General features: G+C 50.7%; 1 protein-coding gene across 6 annotated transcripts in view; it reads left to right on the forward strand.

Moving 5' to 3' along the window:
- The first annotated feature begins 1,082 nt into the window (after positions 1–1,082).
- ADAM15 (ADAM metallopeptidase domain 15) overlaps positions 1,083–20,731 on the forward strand; it is a 43,177-nt gene continuing 23,528 nt past the window's right edge. For 2 of the 6 annotated variants that reach the window (XM_083591064.1, XM_083591066.1), the window contains exons 1-12: positions 1,713–2,161; positions 8,504–8,607; positions 9,244–9,326; positions 10,554–10,632; positions 11,835–11,911; positions 12,055–12,238; positions 12,351–12,416; positions 14,495–14,563; positions 16,327–16,496; positions 17,491–17,572; positions 19,492–19,646; positions 19,764–19,938. In XM_083591064.1, coding sequence (XP_083447190.1) covers positions 2,041–2,161; positions 8,504–8,607; positions 9,244–9,326; positions 10,554–10,632; positions 11,835–11,911; positions 12,055–12,238; positions 12,351–12,416; positions 14,495–14,563; positions 16,327–16,496; positions 17,491–17,572; positions 19,492–19,646; positions 19,764–19,938 — 1,365 coding nt within the window. In that variant the 5' untranslated portion in view covers positions 1,713–2,040. Of the gene's footprint in view, positions 1,327–1,712; positions 2,162–8,503; positions 8,608–9,243; positions 9,327–10,553; positions 10,633–11,834; positions 11,912–12,054; positions 12,239–12,350; positions 12,417–14,494; positions 14,564–16,326; positions 16,497–17,490; positions 17,573–19,491; positions 19,647–19,763; positions 19,939–20,731 lie in introns of those variants that run through there. The other 4 variants (XM_083591065.1, XM_083591067.1, XM_083591068.1 and 1 more) reach the window with 4 other exon arrangements.

Genomic DNA, 20,731 nt, shown 5'->3' on the forward strand with positions numbered 1-20,731 from the left:
CTAGACTTCCCACCATCCCCTCCATGGGTCCTATTATTAAACCTTTTCTACTGCATCTTTTTCAATAGTCCATATTTTATATAACTCCATTACCTCCATAGTACTTGCTACGTACATTACAAGTGTTATTGCAATCCTGCTAATGTTTTCATCTGCTTACAGCGGTCTCCAAGATAAATTGTAATTTTTTCTCATCCTGTGTTAAAGTTTGGTCTTCTTGGTTCCTGAGATTTCCTGTCAGTTTCGCCATTTCGGCATAGTCCAACAGTTTAATTTGCCATTCTTCTCTGGTAGGGACTTTCTCTTCTTTCCATCTCTGGGCTAATAGCATCCGTGTGGCTGTCATACATAAAAAGTCTTTTTTTGCTCCCTTGGAATTTCAGCACCTACAATTTCTAATAGAAAAGCCTCTGGGTTGTGGTTTTGGTTTTTAATAAAAGTTAATCTGAACATTTTTTTCAATTCATTATATATCATTTCCCAGAATGCTTTTATTACCTTACAAGACCCCCACATAGGATAAAAGGTGCCTTCTTTTTCTTTACATTTCCAGCAGATATTTGTACCTGTCTTATACCTTTTTGCTAACTTACTGGGAGTCAAATACCATTGGTACATCATTTTCATATAGTTTTCTTTCAATGTACAGCACGCCGAGAATTTCAAATCAGTTTTCTGTAACCTTTCCCAATCTGAAAGTTGGATATTATGCCCTAATCTCAATTTTTCTTAACACGGGTGTGGGAACCTCCAGCCTGCGGGCTGAATGTGGCCCTCCAGACTACTCTGTTTGGACCTCAAGATTCTCCCCAGGCCACGCCTCTTTGCAGCCAACATGACCCGGAAAGCTGTCTGTGGACAAATGCCGGCTCCCTTGGCCTGAAAGTGAGATAAGTGCCGCAACTCCATAGTTGCCTTTGACTGGACTTAACTGTCCAGGGGTCCTTTACCTATGGTTTTTAATATTTATTTATTTAATGTATTTATTTCAAAGATTTATATACTGCTTGCCCATCATAAAGCCCTCGAAGCAATTTACAAAAAGAATGAAAGAATAAAATAATCAGTAAAAATAAATAGTTTTAACAAAACAGTAAGCTAAAAAAAACCCGGATTTTAAAAATCGGCCAACATTCTACATATCTGGGTAGGTTTGCTTAAACAAAAATGTTTTTAGCAGGTGCGGGAAAAGACCTGACATCAATAGGCAGGGAGTTCCAAAGGGTGACTTTTTACAAATGTGGGACGACGACTATGCGGGTGTTATGCGCGGATTGCAACAGGGCCAGTCCTGCAGACTGGAGCAGCGGAGTGGGCGTGTTTGGGGTAAGGCGATTTCGCAAGGAAGATTTTTTTTTAATTGTTGTTGTTATTGTTATTCTGTTTGGCAACTCCTGTCAGGTCCAAAATGCCATGCCTCGCCCTTCCCTCTGGAGCAGGGAAATCCCGAAGCTCTCCACCGCCCCCCTTCCCCGCTGCTGCTCGGTGCCAATCCCTTTTCGGAAGCGGCGCCGCTTCCCAGCCTCGGAGCCCCTTCTTCGGCCGGGCGGAGATGCTGGCGCCTCGCCCGCCCGGTGCGCCCTCCTTGGGCGCGTCCCGGCCCTGCGCCAGCCGGGGAGGAGGGCGGGCGCGCCGCGGCTTCTCGGGCCGGGCTTTGGCAACGCGCAGCCGGGCGGAGGCTGAAGGTCGCTTGGGCAGGAAGTTCCCGTTCTCGGGCGGGCCCAGCAGCTGCGCTGCAATGCGAGGCGGGAGGGCGGGCGGAGGCGGCGGCGGGGCCGAGGAGGAGGCGGCCCCTGATCCGTTGCAGCCCGGCCCCGGGGAGGGATTTAGCCGGAGCCTTGGCTGCTGCCCTGGCTGCTGCTTCGGAGCCAAGCTGCTCCCCTTCCCGGCCGCCCCGATCTCCGGCTGCTCTCCAAGCGAGCGCCCCCAAAGCGCCGCCAAGGGCGCACGGACCTCTCCAAGGAGCCGGCGGTTGTTGCGCGCTAGGGCGCACCGTCGGGGCGCCTCTTCCCGCGGCTCCCCGGCGCCTGCGAGAGACGCATGGCGCTGCTTTGGGGGGTCGGCGTACTTCTGGCTTCCTGCGCTCCCTTCGGGGTTGGCGGCTTTCTCCCCGGAGCGACGCCGGAGCGGCGCGAAGGCACTTCGAGAGCACGGAAGGACGGTGAGTCAGAGAGGCGTATGCCGCTTAGCCCTTTCCCCGCCACCCTTTGGGGCCGCCTTCACACGTTACGTCTTCCCAAGCGCGGGTCCGTTTGCAGTCAGCTACCACGCAGGCTGACCCGGGAAGCGAGAAACCGCGGCGGTGTTGGGAATCCCGAGTAAACACGCATGAAGATTTGCAGCATTAAAAAAACCCAGAAGCATAGCTTGGCTTGTTTTGATCCGCTACAACAACCCTGCAAGGTAGGTGGGTTATTGTGAAGCTTCCATATTTCAAGTCAGTTCATTGGTCCATCTTCTATATATCCACACTGGCTGCCTAGCAGCAGCAGCTCTCAATAAAGGTGTTTTTATTGCCAAGCTTACCCGGAGATGTTGGGGATTTAACCTGGAGCCTTTTGCATGCAGAGCAGGTGCTCACAATAATAAATTAGGCCAGCATTATTGCGTGTTGCAGAGAAAACAGCAGCTTGTCAGTAGTGAGGTGGGAGAGGTAGGAGCGGAATTTCCTGATGACTCAAGTTGCAGTTCTATTCATATCTGCAAAGAAGTCATTCCCGTTGGATTTGATGGTAAGTGGCGTTAGAATTGCAGCCTCTCTCTTCTAAGCTGTTATACCAGGGTTGGGAAACCTGTGTATCTCTCTTGCCAAATGTTTGCGGACTCTAGGTCCCATCATCCCATGCTGGCTGGAGCTGATGGGAGCTGGAGTCTGACATCATATGGAGGGCCGCATCCTTTTGACCTCTGTAAATGCATTTTTATGTGATCCCTGATTGGTTAGGACATGATTGGTCCAGGACAGGAGTGGAAAACCTGTAGACCTGCAGATGTTGCTGGACTACAGCTCCCATCATCCCTGACCGTGGGTGCCATGCAATGTGCATGATCCTGGCATGCCCAGTCCCTTCATAGGAAATTTTGAGGGTGCTCGGGCACTCAGTGCCCCAAGGAGTTGGCACCTATGCCCCTGACCGTTGGCCAAACTGGCTGGGACTGGTGTGAGCCAGACAACATCTGGAGTGTGACAATTTCCCCATCTCTGCCTGTGGTTTAGTTTATCCCACCATGGAGCCATTGGCCAACCCTCTTCATTGGAGGCAGACAAGATGAAGGTGCCCCTAAGCATGTTCAGAGGGCATTTGCATTCAAAGGTAAAGGTAAAGGGACCCCTGACCATTAGGTCCAGTCGTGGCCGACTCTGGGGTTGCGGTGCTCATCTCGCTTTACTGGCCAAGGGAGCTGTCATACAGCTTCTGGGTCGTGGCCAGCATGACTAAGCCGCTTCTGGCGAACCAGAGCAGTGCACAGAAACACTGTTTACCTTCCCGCCAGAGTGGTACCTATTTATCTACTTGCACTTTTATGTGCTTTCGAACTGCTAGGTTGGCAGGAGCAGGGACCGAGCAACGGGAGCTCACCCTGTCGCGGGGATTCGAACTGCCAGCTTTCTGATCGGCAAGTCCTAGGCTCTGTGGTTTAACCCACAGCGCCACCCGCGTCCCTGGCATTTGCATTGTCATGCAGTAAATAGACCCATATCAAATATTGGGAAATTTCCAAAATGGAGGGGGAGGGGAGTTGCTGCTAACAGATTTTAAGCCACCCCCCCTTTACAAATTAAGCACTGAGTCATTTAGGCATGTTTTCATCGCGTTCAATGGGATTGCTCTCAAGTAAGTATGACAGTAAGATTGCAGCCCTTAACTGCCCTGCCCTGGAAAATAACTGTGAACGCTATGGACAGGTGCCTCTTTGAAAACGTGTCTTGCTCATCTAGAAAGCCGGGGTTGGCACTGTTTTCTGACTGTACCCTTGGTTGTGAGAGTCTGGGCTTCCTGTATGGTGTTTGGTCTACTCTTGCCCTCTGAATCAGCAGCCGAAAGAGGCAGTTTTTGCCATAGCTCAGTGGCGGAGCAACTGCATTGCACACAGGAGGTCTCAGGTTTCATCCCTGGCATCTCCAGGTAGGGCTGCGAGAGACTCCCTCTCTGAAAACCCTGCAGAGCTGCTGCCAGTCAGTGTAGACAGTACTGAGCTTTGATGGGCTTGACTCGGAAGAAGGCAGCTGCCTATATTCCTAGGTTCTCTCCCCATCTTGGGTGGAGGTTGCTGATAGCCGGAGAAGGCAGGTGAGGAGGATTTGGGGGGTGGAAGGGACGCGGGTGGCACTGTGGGATAAACCACAGAATCTAGGACTTGCCGATCAGAAGGTCGGCGGTTCAAATCCCCGCGATGGGGTGAACTCCCGTTGCTCAGTCCCTGCTCCTGCCGACCTAGCAGTTCGAAAGCATGCCGGTGCAAGTAGATAAATAGGTACCACTCTGGCAGGAAGGTAAATGGCGTTTCGTGCACTGCTCTGGTTCCCCAGGAGCGGCTTAGTCATGCTGACCACATGACCCGGAAGCTGTACGCCGGCTCCCTCGGCCAATAAAGCGAGATGAGCGCTGCAACTCCAGAGTCGGTTACGACTGGACCTAATGGTCAGCGGTCCCTTTCCCTTTCCCTTTCCCTTTCCCTCCATTTTTTAACAGTGGTTTGAGATGGAGAAATCAGCAGGTGTACTTTCCATGACATTGAAAGTAATACGATCACCTGTTCACTGCTGCAGGTCAAATTGCTGTTAAAGGCGCAGCTGCAGAAGTTGGCAACGCTAGACCAAACATCCATGAGTTTGTTTTCCAACAGGTTTATGAAGCCAAGAGCCCTCTCCCCATCATTAATCTCTCTAGCCCGTCCTTGGTTTCTTCAGACACAGTTGGGACTACAACTCCCATCCTCTGACCATGGGCAATGATGGCTGGGAATGATGGGGGTTGTAGTCCCAGCAACATATGGGGACCAAGCTTGGGTGTGGCTGCTCTGCCGGCAGGTAGGCTGCCTCTGAACCTGGAGGCTCCGTTATCTGCTATCCTCGTTATAGTTACCTGTTTGAAAGTTGGCAGCCCTGGTCCTCCGCTTCCAAAACAATGGGGGATCGAGAAGTTTAGGATGAAGGGAGGTTAAAGGCTGCTTTTCAGAATTTATGCCTAGGGATATAAAGGGGATTTTGTGGGATCAGAGCAAAACTCCCATCTCTAGACCGTTATCTGTCTGTTCCCCCAACAGTGGCCAGTCAGATTCCTCTGGAAAACTCCAAGAACGAAGGCAGTAGCACGGCCCTTTCCTGTGTGAGAGAGCTGCTGCCAAGCCAGGATAAGCGATTCTGAGAGTGATCTGGATTAAGGCAGCTTCCTAGGATCCTAAAAAGCAGAGCTGGAGAACCTGCGGTCTTCCAGGTGGTCCTGAACTCCACCTCCCATCTTCCCTGACTCGTGGGCCATTGCTAGCTGGGGCTGATGGGAGTCGGAGTCCAGCAACGTCAGGAAGGCTGTGGGATCCCCATCCCTGCTTCACACCTCTGTTAAGTGCAGTTAACCTGTGATCCCCAATTGGTTGGGACGTGTGAAGGACAAAGGGAACCAGTGACCCTCTTAAAGGTGTTGGACTGCAACTCCCATCATCCCTGACCATTGGCTGCACTGGCTGATGGGAGTTGGAGTCCAACCAACCTCTATGGTTTGGGCAGCTAAGAAATCGGGGGGGGGGACTGGACTGGTAGAAGTTTTTACTGTACTCCTTGAAATCTACTGAACCCCCTGGAAGTGATGGGGGGGGGCATTGTGTGTCTGCACACTCAGCTTCTAGTGCCTCTCCAATAACAATGCTCCGTTTACGTTACTGTGCACTCCTCGATCGGATGCAATCTTCCAAGAGGATCCTCACTCTGGCTTTCAACTTATCCTAAGTGCTGCACAGAAATCCATGTGGTTTCTCCTTGGCCACCTGCTAAATTTTTAAAGTGGTACCTCCACAATGGATTTTGGCTTTGCCCTTCTTGCGCTCCTGGGCTGCACTGTCTTCCAAGCAACCTTCTGGGGGCCAGATGTCAAAGTGAGCAGAGGGATACGGGCTTCCATCTGGCTAGCAGCCCCTGTGAGAACAGGATGTGGGCCTTTAGCCTGATCCAGCTGGGCCCTTCTGATGTGCTTTTCATGGCACCGTAGGGTTGGAAGGGAACCCTGAGGGTCATCTAGTCCAACCCCCCTGCAGTGCAGGAATATGCACCTGTCCCTTACCGGGATCGAACCTGCAGCCTTGGCATTGTCAGGACTATGCTCTCACCAGCTGAACTATTTTATGAACCTTCACTCAGACGGTCTTCACAGTTCTTAAATGGTGTAGCAAACAGGCGGTAGCTCATTGGTAGAGCGCTTGCTTTGCATGCAGAAGGTGCCAGGTTCTGTTCCCAGGATCTCCAGGTAGGGTGGGATGAGGCACTTGTCTGAAATCCCAATTGAGCTGCTGCCAGCCCGTGCACGCAATACTCGGCTAGAAGGACCAACGTTCTGACTCTGCAGAAGGCGGCTTCCGAGGTTCCTGTTCCAATCAGCCCTATGTTTTGAATGATGGGGGCTGGGGTCTTGGGTTGTTTCTAGGGGGAGGCCCAGAACTCGGTGGCAGAGCGCATGCAGAATTATAGGGTTCAGCTCCCGGGATCTGGAAGCGACTCTTGTCTGAAATCCCAGAGAGCTGCTGCCAGCCAGTGTAGGCAATACTGCTCTTGATGGGCTGAATCTGCATAAGGCAGCTTCATAGATGGTAGGAAGGAGCTTAGTCCACCCAAATTCCTGGAATGCTGCTGCAGGCCAGTGTGATCAATCCTGATGTTGATGGACCAAAGATTGATTTAGAAAGACGTTTCCTTTTATCTGTGCACGAACATGTCAGGTGAAACAGCAACCAGGTGTATCTTTACCAGGGAATGAGCCCCATCGAACAGAGGCAGGGGATGGTTCTGAATAAACATGCATGGGCTTGTATTGTTAGTCACCTTTTCTGCACCCCCCCACTCCCTGCTTTCAGCTCACCACCCTCCCCTTTCCAGCACCATTTAAGCCCTTAAGCCTGTTTGAGCAAAGGCTCATTTGCTGCACATCTCAATGCACTGTGTCGAGTGATTCAGTAGAACCCCACAAAGAAAGGAAGTCCTTTCTTTAGTTCCTTGGAAGGGGGGGGGAGAAGTCTATTGTGACATAATCTTGTTTGTATTTCAGTTCTAAGGCTGAATTCTGCTCGGCAAAAGAATAATAATAATACTAAAAAACCTGTGCACAACACCACACAGGTTTCTAGTCCATAAGATCTTCAAAGTCTGGAGAGGGACTCAGAAGGTGGGGCAGATCAAGGGGACCTGTGGCCCCCTCCAAAGGTCAGACTGCCAGCACTCAAGGTGCTGTATAGGGCTCGGCCTCCCTTTAGCCTCTGAGCCAGTATGACTAGTGGTTAGAGATGGTGGGAGTTGGGGAGCCCAGCAATATCTGGAGGGCCGAGGTTCTGTCCACAACTGTTTCCATGCCTTTCAGAAGCTGAACCAATTAGGCCTTGCAACTGTTTATAACAGTGTCCATTTGCATTATTCATTGAGGTGACGGCATCGCAAGCTTTCTCCATGGGGAATCCAGACTTTCCAATATACCGATTTAATACATGGCTGGGCATAAAAGCTGGTGGGGGGAAAAGGGCTTTCAACTGGATGGAGCAGAGAGGGAAAGGAGGCGGCGAATGCTTTGTTTTTTTGGCATTCCGTGTTGCACTGGAGAAGAAATCTGTTTCCGTTTGCATTTAAAGGGGAACTTGTTACATCTGCACTTCCCGGAACAATCTGCAAACCAGAACGCCCTCCTTTGAAATGTGCAGTTCTCCAAATTTTGCAGTTCCGCCCTCCAGCTGAGTGAGGGCTCTTCAAATACATATACCAGGACGTTGTGTGCGTCAAAATGTATGCATTAGTCAAAAAGGCATGCAGCAGTGCATTGTGTCTAGGAAAAGGTTATTTTGCAAAAATAATAGTTGAAATTTCATACCAAAAAAACGGGCATGAGAAATTAGCACTAAAATCAACAAGAATGAAAACTTCCAGACACTTTTAATGTGATATGTCACCCTTTTATCATGTATGCAGCGAAACCGTAATTTTCAAGCCTGACAAATCTGGAACTGGACTTGCTAATCTGATAACGCTGATCCTCTAGATTGTTGCTTTAACCCATGTGCTATTGGATTCATTCTACGTGCCTATTTTGTAGTTTCGTTTTTCACCTGTTGTTGAATCCCTGTGGTTTTATATGCGTTATATAGTGAAACGAAACCTTGGGGGGGGGAGAAAGTGATGCTGAAAAGCTGGTGAATTTTCACGAGGGCTTGAAAAAAAACCTAATCGTAGCTTGGAGCGGTGAGCCAAATTTAAGATTGCAGGAAAACATGAAACTGAGAGTAACCCCATGCCCATTCCCAATTTCAGATGTCGGGACCCAACGGCCATGGGATGACAGGACCTGTTCGTGGCCCATCTCGCCAACGATCCTGCAGGGCGGGCAGCCTGTCGGCCTGAAGGAGGCGGCGTTGGTGAGTTTCCCTGCCGGCTTTCCAGCTGGAGAGAGATCTGTTAACCGGGAGAAAGCTGCAGGCGGTCGGAAAGGGGGCAGTGGAGCAGCTGCGGTGACGCCGTGACCTCGAGCTGAGCTGGCCAAATGAGCTCATCGCGCTCTGCAACCGGTGCCACTCGCCTCCCCCTCTCCCCAAGCCTTCAGCCTGCCCTCCCAATCCTTTGCTTGACCCACGGATGCTGGGAGCCTCCAAGCATTTCCGGGTATTACTCCTGGGCAGGAAACGCTGGGTGGGGATGGCCGGGGTGGGGGGAGAGAAGCAGACACCCCTGCGCAGCATGCTCGGTCACACACAACCCCCGCTCCCCTTCACGCCTGCAGGAGGACAATGAGCTAAGCTGGGCGAGGTGCTTCCTGCCATCAAGGGGACGAAGGAAGCTTTTTTTCCCTGCCCTAGGTTTGGCCTTGGTGAAGGGGGCACTTTTGGGAAGAGTTTAGCTTGCATGCAGAGATCTGGCCCAAGAGGGTGGTCTCAGCCACTTGCTCTGGCTCACAGCGATACCCCTTCTCACTAAGCTGGGGCAGGTGGGATCTGTCCACCCAGAAAACATGATGGGTTCTCTGTCGCCTTCTGTCAACCGTCTCTCCTTTTCAGGGGTCTCAGGGCTTCCCGGCTCGGCTGAGGGTTGCGCTGGAGGTCGAGGGAGATCGCCTCCTCCTGGACTTGGTACAGAATCGGTGAGTTCGGGTTTGCATCGTGGGCAGAAGTGACAAGAGCCTTCTAACCAGAAATCTCTAGCTTTGCCCCTGGAATTACAGTCGTACCACGGGTTACATACGCTTCAGGTTACAGGCGCTTCAGGTTACAGACTCCACTAACCCAGAAATAGTACCTCGGGTTAAGAACATTGCTTCAGGATGAGAACAGAAATTGTGCTCCGACTGCGCAGCAGCAGCGGGAGGACCCATTAGCTAAAGTGGTGCTTCAGGTTAAGAACAGTTTCAGGTTAAGAACAGACCTCCGGAACGAATTAAGTATGTAACCAGAGGTACCACTGTATTTTGGCTCCTGCTTCGAAACTCCGCAGCCACCACCACATTATTAAAACAACCCACAGGAAATAAAGTAGGGGGCCATGTCCACCATTTTATCCTAACCCCCTCCCCGAATCTTAGTGTAATCCAGGGGTTCTCCAAGGGTGTCGCGCAGAGGATGGCAAGTGTGGCAGGGAGATGCAAGGAGAATCAGAGAAACGTTTAAACATTTCAGTGGAGTACAGGCAACAGCTGATGACTGCACATCCACACATCGCAACAAACCCAGAAGTGGCCAGAAAAGGGGGTTGGGTGGGAGAAGGGTGGGCTTTTGTACGCTCCGTCGACACATGCAAGGGTCAGGAACGTAACCCCCGTGCAAACGGCCGTTGCCTGTATAGTATCAAAAAAAATATTTATTTTCAGAATATGGCTAGATATCTTCTCAAACTGAGAGCAAAGTGTATTAAACAACATTGAGGACAATCCCAGTTGCAATCTTTTTGTTTTCCATTGCATTTCTTACCGTTGAAAAATTCAGTTTGGCACGAGCAAATGTTTATTCTGAAAGTGCGGCCCAGAGAGAAGAGTTTGAGAGCCGCAGTAACCCAAGATCCCTGCAGGATCAGGCCAAAGGGCCATCTAAGCTCAGTTTGATCTGCCTGTGGGGCTCCAGGGTTTCAGAGAAAGGGATATTCCCAGCCCTGTCTGAAGATGCTATTGGGGGTTGAACCCGAGACCTTCTGCAGGCAAGGCACGTTCTCTGCTAGGGTCCCTCACCTAAAAATCAATTAAGCTTCCAGTCCTCGTGGTTCTGATTCAAGGGGCTTATTTTAAAAAGGAGCTTTGCTGCCACCTTTTCCCTGCAACCTTCCTGCGTCCTCCAAATCCACGGTCTGTCCCTGCTGATTTGTATGTCTTCCATCGTAGGGAGCTGCTGGCAGGCACCCAAGGACTCGTCTATTACCTTTCCAACGGGGAGAGGGCGACGCATCCGACGAGCACAGAGGTGGGCATCTGTTTTTCTGGCTCTGCGCAGCCCATTCCTCTGCTGGCACCCATCCCCGCCGAGATCCGGGGCCTGGGGAATGTTTATTCCTGGGCCCACCTCCTCTGCCAGCTGGGACTCTGCCACGATGCAGAAGTTTCAGCAGAGGTGCCAGCTCCAGGGCTGGAGAAGCAGACTGGGATCTGAGCGGGCAGCGATTGGCCAGGAAAGAGAGATTGGGGTCATAGCAGCAGAGGGTTCAAGGGAAAAAGGTCCAGCCTGTGGGCGGAAACTCTGAAAATGGCGGATTTCGCATTGGGAAAAGGTAGCTGCCTCAGGCCTTTCATAGTCCAACCACACTGTGTACCATTCTGGTTGTTGTACAGTGGTACCTCAGATGCTTCAGGTTACATACGCTTCAGGTTACAAACTCCCCTAACCCAGAAATAGTACCTCGGGTTAAGAACTTTGCTTCAGGATGAGAACAGATATCGTGCTCTGGCGGCACGGCAGCAGCGGGAGGCCCCATTAGCTAAAGTGGTGCTTCAGGTTAAGAACAGTTTCAGGTTAAGTACAGACCTCCAGAACGAACTAAGTTCTTAACCCGAGGTACTGCTGTATTCTCAAAAAGGTTATTGTGGAGCTGGGAAGGGTTAAGTTAAGGGTTATATTGAAAGCACTTATAGCTGCCATGTTTCCCCCAAAGAATTCTGGGAGCTGTAGTTTGTGAAGGGCACTGAGAGTTGTTAGGAGACCCCTGATTCCCTTACAGAGAACTACAGTTCCCAGAGTTTCCTATGAAGAAGAGGGATTGGTTGTTAAACCACTCTGGGAATTGCAGCTCCTTCAGGGGAGGAGGGAGGCCGCCTGACAACGCTCAGCACCCTTAGCAAACTCCAGCTCCCAGAATTCTCCGGGGGAAGCCATAGAGCGGCATCACAGTGCTTTACAACGTATGGCGTAGATGTTTATAGACTTGGAAGGACCACACAGGTCATCAGGTCTAACTCCCGGCAGTGCAGGAATCCTTTACGCTACGCAGGGCTTGAACCCACGGCCCTGAGATGAAGAATCTCTTGCTGTACTGACTGAGCTATCCCGGGTCATGTGGCCACAGTGGTCAAGGGGGTGGGGCAAATCTCCTGTGAGAAAAGCAGGGGGCAGGGTTATAATTCCAAACCTGGGAGGCTGTGCTTATTCTCCCTGCTTTCTCTGTCTTCCAGGGCAATTGCTGCTATCGAGGCAAAATCCAGGGCTACCGAGACTCCTGGGCCAATGTCTGCCTTTGCTCTGGGCTAAGGTATGAGGAGAGGCTGGACGAGGCGAAGCTCTGTGGGAGGACGGAGGGTTCACCCCTGAGCAGATTCCTTTCACTCTTGTGGTTTTCCGTGGGCAAAAATATGGTTGGAAGTTGACCAGTTTTTTTCCTTTCCGCCTTCCCAGTGGTCTGCTGGTTGTGTCCAGCGACAGGAGCTACAGCCTGGAGTCCAGCGCAGAAGAGGATCAGGGTACGAGGGCCTACAGACTTGAGTCGGTCAGGCAAGAGACGGGGGAATGCGTGCTGGTCTCTCTGTCCCGGGGACAGTTCCGCCCACGGCCACAGCCCGAGCGCAGCTGGCTACAAAGGGTACGTTTTGAACATCTGGGCCACAGCATCGGCCCGGCCGGCCCTGTGTTGCTTATTCTGACCGACATTAGCAATCCAGGTGCTTAACGGTGTTTTTTGCCCCATCTCCCAGGCGAAGCGAGAGGCGGAGCCTGAACGTGGATTCGTGGAGCTAGTGATGGTGGCCGACCAGGCAGAGGTGAGACGATTCTCTTACCGCCCACCCCACCCCCCGGCCCTCCATGGCAAAGCCTTTAATGCAAACGCAAACACATTCCTCGTCGCTTTCCAGAAAGAAAGTGCAATGGCGTCTCTTCTAAAACAGACTGCAAATGTGCAGTTTTACCAGTGAGGGACATTTCCCAATGGGCCCATTCCTCAAGTTGCCAGATCTCAACGAGGAGAGGTTTCCCTGTTTCTCCTCGTTCCCTCACCGTCCCCGTCGGAAACCAAATCCCTGGGGAAATCTGCCATGAATGTTTCCGATGGTTAAATCTGTTGTCGTTTGGTAAATCTATTGCAGCCGTGGTCCGTAGAAATGAGTAAGTCTGGTAAGATGACTGGTTGAAAGGGTAAAGAAATCTTTAGGTCTTTAAGTCGTGACATACAGAGGTGCCCTAAGTATAGTCATACTTTGGAAGTTGAACAGAATCCATTCCAGAAGTCCGTTCAACTTCCAAAACGTTTGGAAACCAAAGCGCGGCTTCTGATTGGCTGCAGGAAGCTCCTGCAGCCAATCTGAAGCCATGGAAGTCCCATCGGACGTTTGGCTTCCAAAAATAGTTCGCAAACTGGAACCATCACTTCTGGGTTTGCGATGTTCAGGAGCCAAAACGTCTGAGAACTAAGCGGTTTGAAAACCAAGGTACGACTGTATAGTTTTTTACGTGTGGCTAGAATGGAGCTAAGAAGTTGACACAAGCACATGCTAACTCAGCACTGGCTAAACATGGAGGAGAAGCAGGAGGAAAGTAAAGCCTTGGAACATAATCTGCTCATTCACAAGTAGCCCCTGAAGGGAGGAATTGGTACAACTGCAGGAATGAGGCCTTGTCACCATATAAAACACATGTCCTTGGAGAACTGGACTGGTTGTCGATTTGCTACCAGCTCAAGTTCAAGCTATAAAGCCCTTAACAACTGGGGTCAGTTTACCTGTGAGATCGCGTTGCCCCAGACGTGCCTACTTGACGAAGCTGTGTAACTGGCAAGGATACAAGTGCCACATAATACCCGCTCCATATTCGTAAGAAATTGATCCTTTCCTGCGGCAGCAGCAGCAACTATGTAACTCCCTGCCTCTTGACATCAGGCAGACGCTTTGGCTGGACTGTTCTCAGCACCTGCTGAAAACATTTCTGCTTAGACATGCCTACCCAGACACTTATTTTTTTTTTTTAATGTATGTTTTAGTCTGTTTATTGCAGGTTTTATTTCTGTGCTTCATATCGTCGTTTTTAACCATTTATGCTGATGATTCCTTCGTTTTATTCTTTCCGTAAACTGCTTTGAGGTGGGTTGTTGTAGTTTGTTTGTTTTGTTTTTAAACCGAGCGGTGTGTAAATCTTAGAAAAAAAGATAAAAAGTAAAGTAGAAAAGGTTCGAGTAAAAACACCGTGGAGGTAAGGGTCAGAAAGTCAACTTACAAAGGAATGTAATCATTTGATTTGAAGGTTATTGTGAAAATGTTTGAAAAAGTTAAAATATGTATATGTATACATTGGTACCACGGTTCTCGAACTTAATCCTATCCAGGAGTCTATTCGGCTTCTGGAACCGTTCAAAAATCAATGTGTGGCTTCCGATTGGCTGCAGGAGCCTCCTGCACTCAAGCGGAAGCCATGCTGGACCTTTGGCTTCTAAAAATGTTTGCAAACCTGAACACTTCCTTCCGGGTTTGCAGCGTTCAGGAGCCAAGCCGTTCAACAACCAAGGTACCACTGTATATAAATACAGGAATTCCATAGCGAACCCAAACCTGTTCAGGCACCTGGGTTTTAAACGTGTGGTACAGGACAGGGCCTTAATTTTGTCGTGCAGGAAATCTGAGGTTTTTCTTTGTACTTGCGCACTTCCCATCTTCTGTCCAGAGAAGCAGGAGGCATGATCAGAGTTCATGCGCACCTTGCTGCGAGGCAGAAGTGTTTGATGAGGGGCGTGGCCTGGAGGAGGAGGGGCGTGGCCTAGGGAGAGTTCCGAGGGCCAGGCAGAGAGATGAGCTTGGCCCCCAGTGTCTCAAGTCCCTTCCCACCACCTCCGCTTCTGTTTCCTTTTCAGTTCGAGCTGAACCCCGACCTTAACTGGACGCAAACACGGATGCTAGAGATCGCCAGCCACATGGACGGGGTGAGTGGCTGCCCTAGGCGGATGTGGGTGGTGCACGTGGGAATTGTAGTTTGATGTCGTCCTTGGACTCCAGCTCCCATCAGGCCCCCATTGTCAGGGATGATGGGAGTTGTAGTCCAAATCCTCTTCCGGGTTAGGGGAGGTTGGCTAGGCAATTCTGCGTTGGGTTGGCTAATGGTCTCCCCTGACGCCAGGCAGCTTCATATATATTGGGGAACTGTCTTTGCTTTTGCTTTTTAAAAGACATTTCTCCAAACACTTCAGTGTTTACCTCGCACGGAGAGTAATTTTGGGGAGAGCTTGGCAGGAAATTCGCAGCTTAGGACCCAAGAACCTTAAGGGTTGCTGATTCCTTCAGCTCTGCCTTCTGGGCTGAGGTCTTCTGAGGGGACACTTTGATGGCGGATGCTCCTGAGGGCCGGCTGGACTTTGCCAGGGGCAGAGCCTTTTGTATGGCAGGGTCCTGACCTCTGGAAATCCCTTCCACTGGAGTTTTGACAGGAATAATCCCTGCTTAGTATTTGGATGTCTTCTAAAAAAGAAACATCCTGGATTACAGTGGTGCCTCGCAAGACGAAATTAATTCGTTCCGCAAGTTTTTTCTTCTTGCGAGTTTTTCGTCTTGCGAAGCACGGTTTCCCATAGGAATGCATTGAAAATCAATTAATGCGTTCCTATGGAGACCGCTTGCCAGGCTGGTGGTGCGGAGGAGGGCTTTTCTCCCCACCGCCAGCCTTCAGGACAGGTCCGGGAACAGAGGGGAAGGCGCGCAGCGCTTCTCCTCTGTTCCCGGGGCTTGCGGTGGGAGGAGGGTTTTCCTCCCCACCGCCAACATTCAGAACAGCATTCTGAATGTTGGCGGTGGGAAGGAAAACCCTCCTCCCACCGCAAGTCTTCAGGACAGCCATCCGAAGGCTGGCGGTGGGGCGGAGAGACCTCCTCCCGCCGCCAGCCTTCCAAGCAGCCTTCCGAAGGCTGGCGGCGGGAGGAGGTCTCTCCGCCCCACCGCCAGCCTTCGGAGGAGCCTTCCGAAGGCTGGCGGTGGGAGGTCTCTCCGCCCCACTGCCAGCCTTCGGAAGGCTGCTCGGAAGGCTGGCGGCGGGAGGAGGTCTCTCCGCCCCACCGCCAGCCTTCGGAGGAGCCGTCCGAAGGCTGGCGGCGGGAGGAGGTCTCTCCGCCCCACCGCCAGCCTTCGGAGGAGCCTTCTGAAGGCTGGCGGCGGGAGGAGGTCTCTCCGCCCCACCACCACCCTTCGGAGGAGCCTTCCGAAGGCTGGCGGCGGGAGGTCTCTCCGCCCCACCGCCAGCCTTCGGAGGAGGTCCGAGGACAGTGGGGAAGACGCGCTGCGCATCCCCGCTGTCCTGCAGATTTCCCTATGGGCTTTTGTCTTGCGAAGGAAGCCCATAGGGAAATTCGTTTTGCGAAGCGCCTCCAAAACGGAAAAACGCTTTCGTCTAGCGGGTTTTTCGTCTTGCGAGGCGTTCGTCTTGCGGGGCACCACTGTATTCAGACAGGGCCTTTCGAATGTGCAATTCTTTGCCAAGCAGCTTTGACTAATGTGCTTGACACTTTTATGACGATCTTGTTGTTTTTAGTCTGTATACTGCCTTGCAAAATTTATAATTATTTAAATGAATGAATGAATGAATGAAAGCACTCACCCCTTTTTTTTCTCTTGCCCTCTGACCTTTTCCTTTCCTTTCCTTTTTTTTCTTTCTTTTAAAAACCCGCACTCTCCTATTTTCTTCCCCTCCTCTGCCCAGTTTTACCGGACGGTGGGTCTGCGGGTGGCTCTCGTCGGCCTCGAAGTCTGGAACGAGGGGAACCGCGTTTCTGTGGAGGGTTCCCCACGGGCGGTTCTGGAGCGGCTCCTGCGGTGGAGGCAGGAGGAGCTGCTTCCTCGGATCCCACACGACAGCGTCCAGCTTATCATGTAAGGAGCCTGAGGGTTAGCCGCCCTGAGCCCAGTCTTGGCCGGGAGGGCGGGATACAAATAAAAGTTGTATTTATTTATTTATTTATTTATTATTATTATTATTATTATTATTATTATTATTATTATTATTATTATTATTACTATCACAGTGGTACCTCGGGTTAAGTACTTAATTCGTTCCGGAGGTCCGTACTTAACTTGAAACTGTTCTTAACCTGAAGCACCACTTTAGCTAATGGGGCCTCCTGCTGCCGCTGCGCCGCCAGAGCACGATTTCTGTTCTTATCCTGAAGCAGAGTTCTTAACCTGAAGCACTATTTCTGGGTTAGCAGAGTCTGTAACCTGAAGCGTATGTAACCCGAGGTACCACTGTATTATTATTATTATTATTATTATTATTATTAGGAAGGGCTTCAGAGAATCCCTAGAGGAGGAGGGTAGGGGGGGCTGACCAGGAGGAGTGCCAGGTGCTTGGCCTGGGTTATGGGTGCTGTGTGTTTGGCCAGGCAGGGGGTGTGGCCTGCACTATTGATGGGCAGGGATTGGCACTGACCAGGCTGGTGGGCGGGGCCTGCACTATTGATGGGCAGGGATTGGCATTAACCAGGCTGGTGGGCGGGGCCTGCACTATTGATGGGCAGGGATTGACACTATCCAGGCCTGTGGGCGAGGCCTGCATTTTTGATCGGCAGGAATTGACACTAACCAGCCCTGTGGGCGGGGCCTGCACTATTGATGGGCAGGGATTGACACTAACCAGGGCTGTAGGCGGGGCCTACACTTTTCATGGGCAGGGATTGACTCTACTGGGGCTGTGGGCGGGGCCCGGAAACATGATGGGCGGGGCTATCCCGCAGCCTGCCCGCTCAGCTGTGGCAGAATTCCCAATGTGTACTTGCCTCTGTCTTGTGTAAAACCTTATCTCTTCCCTCCCCCATGCCCCGTTTGGGTGATCTTCTCTCGCACTTCTTTTTCCTGCCCTGCCCCATAGGGGATCTCCATTCACCGGGGGCTCAATAGGAACGGCCACGCAGGGTTCGATTTGCTCCCATCGCTCCGGCGGGGTCAGCATGGTGAGTACTTGTGCCCCTTGCTTTCTCAGAGGCCAGGGTAGCGGCATGTTTCTGGATAGCCCAGGTAAGCGGGTGCCTGTTGCATTACTATCTGTTCCATGGAACCCGGGCAGCCTCATTGAAAGTCTTGCTTGGAGTTGCTGTGGAGCTGTGCTTCTGATGTTTTGGGGGGACACTGACCCACCGGGAGTATCAGGGTTCTGCATTTGTGTAGACGTTTGACTTAGAGTTTGCATCTTTATGTTCATTTGTTAAATGTTGCAGAGCTTTTTGTTCCAGCCAGATTTAATATCCTCCTGACCCAAGTGCTTTGGGGCAGCGATGCTGGCGCTCCTCTTTCCTTAAGGGTATTATGGTCTGTAATAATCAGGAGCTGGGATCTGTAGACAGCTGTCCTTCTGTTTAAGTGACTTAGGCAGGAGACAATTGGCCTTTTGCTGGCCAAACTTCTGGGAAGGTCAGTTCAGTTTTATGTTAGATATTTAATGGAAGAAAAACCCCAAGGTATCACTCGCAGTGGTTAAATTTCTGCCAGTAACACTGGGAGCAAGAAACATCTCGCCGCCTGAAACTTTAAGGACCTTTTTTCAGGGACTAATGTGCAATTATTGTAGCTGCATATGATGGTTCTTACATTGTGCAGTACTTTACAATCTGTTTTGCTCCGAGATTGTTTTGTATGGTGTGTTTCTTTTGGCTTATTGACCATAATAAATTGTTTGATGGATGGATATGCTTTTGGGTTTTGGGTTGAATCATGGAGAAGTGGAACAAAACAGAAAAGGTCACAGTCCTGATCTGCTTAGCAGTAGTAGTATTCTGGGAAGAACAGTATAAAAGGAAAAACAAAGAATAAATGAAGTATATAATTTTTTAAAATATAAATAATTAGGTATTCAGCTTTTAAACGCCTGCTGAAAACTTTTCTGTTTCATCAAGCTTATGCTTGACAAGACACCTTTCCACAACATTTATCTGATTCTATTTCATTATATGCTTTTTATGTCGTTTTACATATATAAGGTAACCTTCCATAGTTTGCACATTACATTTTTTTTTTTTTACTTGTTCATTGAACTACAGAAAGGGAAGAGAGAACGGGGAGAAAAACAAGTACATAATCAAGATGAACAAATCTCTTTCTAGTCTCTCCACACAATGCTCTTTCCAATAGACCACAAAACAGTTCCATCTCTCCCCATTGATTATATATCCCACCTCATGTGTTTTCTCTTTTTCTGGATTATGTCTGTTGTTTTATCCATCACTGCCACCTCCACACATTCCTGAAGAGATGGTGAATCTGTTGTCCTTGCATTTCCTTTCCCATAGGGTTTTTTGTGGCCCTTAACTAAGGATCTTTATTCTTTATGAGTTAGCGGTATACTGTATATGCAAGTGTTTTTATGAATGAATAAAGGAGGAGTTGTTGTTTAGTCGTTTAGTCGTGTCCGACTCTTCATGTCCCCCTGGACCAGACCATGCCAGGCACTCCTGTCTTCCACTGCCTCCCGCAGTTTGGTCAAACTCATGTTTGTAGCTTCGAGAACACGGTCCAACCATCTCGTCCTCTGTCGTCCCCTTCTCCTTGTGCCCTCCGTCATTCCCAACATCAGGGTCTTTTCCAGGGAGTCTTCTCGTCTCATGAGGTGGCCAAAGTATTTGAGCCTCAGCTTTACGATCTGTCCTTCCAGTGAGCACTCAGGGCTGATTTCCTTCAGAATGGATAGGTTTGATCTTCTTGCAGTCCATGGGACTCTCAAGAGTCTCCTCCAGCACCTCCAGGTCGCGAAGAGTTGGACACGACTAAACAACTAAACAACAACAAAAGGAGGAGTGTGAATTAGGTTGGCTTGCTCAAAAGTGCGAACCAAAGGGAGTCGCAGAGCAATCTCCAGCTGTCTTTTCTCCTCTTCCAGGACCACTCGGTCAGCCCCTTGATGATCGCCTCGACTCTTTCGCACCAACTAGGCCACAACCTGGGCCTTGACCACGATGGCGCTGGCTGCAGCTGTGACGGCTCTGGCCCTAACTTTGCCCCTGGTCGCAGCTGCATCATGGAGCCACTGACGGGGTGAGCCTCTGAACACGTGTGGGGTTTTCCTCCCCACCACGGGTGGTTGGGTGGACTGCTGAAATGCAGGGGGTTCGAGGACACCCCGCCTCTGACCGTTTCCCTCTTCTCTGCCAGCATCATGCCCGGTTTAACCTTCAGCAGCTGCAGCCACCGGAAGCTCCAGCAGATCCTGCAGAGCGACCGGGTGTGGTGCCTCCTGGACGTGCCGGATCCAGGGCGCCTGGTGGATTCTCGCTGCGGGAACTTCCTTGTGGAGGACAAGGAGGAGTGCGATTGCGGCCTCCTGGTGGTACGAAGAGCACCTCTCTCCCCATCTTCCTCCTCCTCTCCTTTTTTAATTTTTTTTTTTTATACCTACCCATCTGGCTGGGTTTCCCTGCCACTCTGGGCAGCTCCCATCATCATCATCATCATCATCAAGCAATAAATAATCAAACATTAAAAACTTCCCTAAACAGGGCTGCCTTCAGATGTCTTCTAAACGTCAGGTAGTTGTTTATTTCCTTGACATCTGATGGGAGGGTGTTCCACGGGGCAGATGCCGCTACCGAGAAGGCCCTCTGCCTGGTTCCCTGTAACTTGGCTTCTCGCAGTGAGGGAACTGCCAGAAGGCCCTCGGAGCTGGACCTCAGTGTCTGGGCAGAACGATGGGGTTTGAGACGCTCCTTCAGGTATATGGGGTGAGGCTGTTTAGGGCTTTAAAGGTCACCTTTGCCCCATGCAGCTTCCAGATGCCCTTGCATCTCCTCCTCCTAATAATAAATAAATAATAGTTTTATTATTTGTACCCCATCTATCTGACTGGCTTGCTCCGTTTATGAGGAGGGCTGTGTTCTGAGGCACGGCACATTGAGGTTAAGTCCTCTCAGGTATAACTCATCCATATAGAGGACTCAGCACAGAAGCCTAAGCCGAAAAGGGTCCCCTAGAAGTAGAGAGTTCTCCTTTGCAATTGACGGAGAAAGCTAGAGTTGGTGTGAAGGATGCGTCCTCTACGTTTTGCTGAGAGCCTGCTGTGGCTTTGCTCCTCTCACTGCGGCCCGGTATAGTTGTGCATGTTAAGCCTAAGCAAGGATCTGGAG

This window comes from Podarcis filfolensis (assembly GCF_964270895.1).
Source record: "Podarcis filfolensis genome assembly, chromosome: 16".
Taxonomy (NCBI): domain Eukaryota; kingdom Metazoa; phylum Chordata; class Lepidosauria; order Squamata; family Lacertidae; genus Podarcis; species Podarcis filfolensis.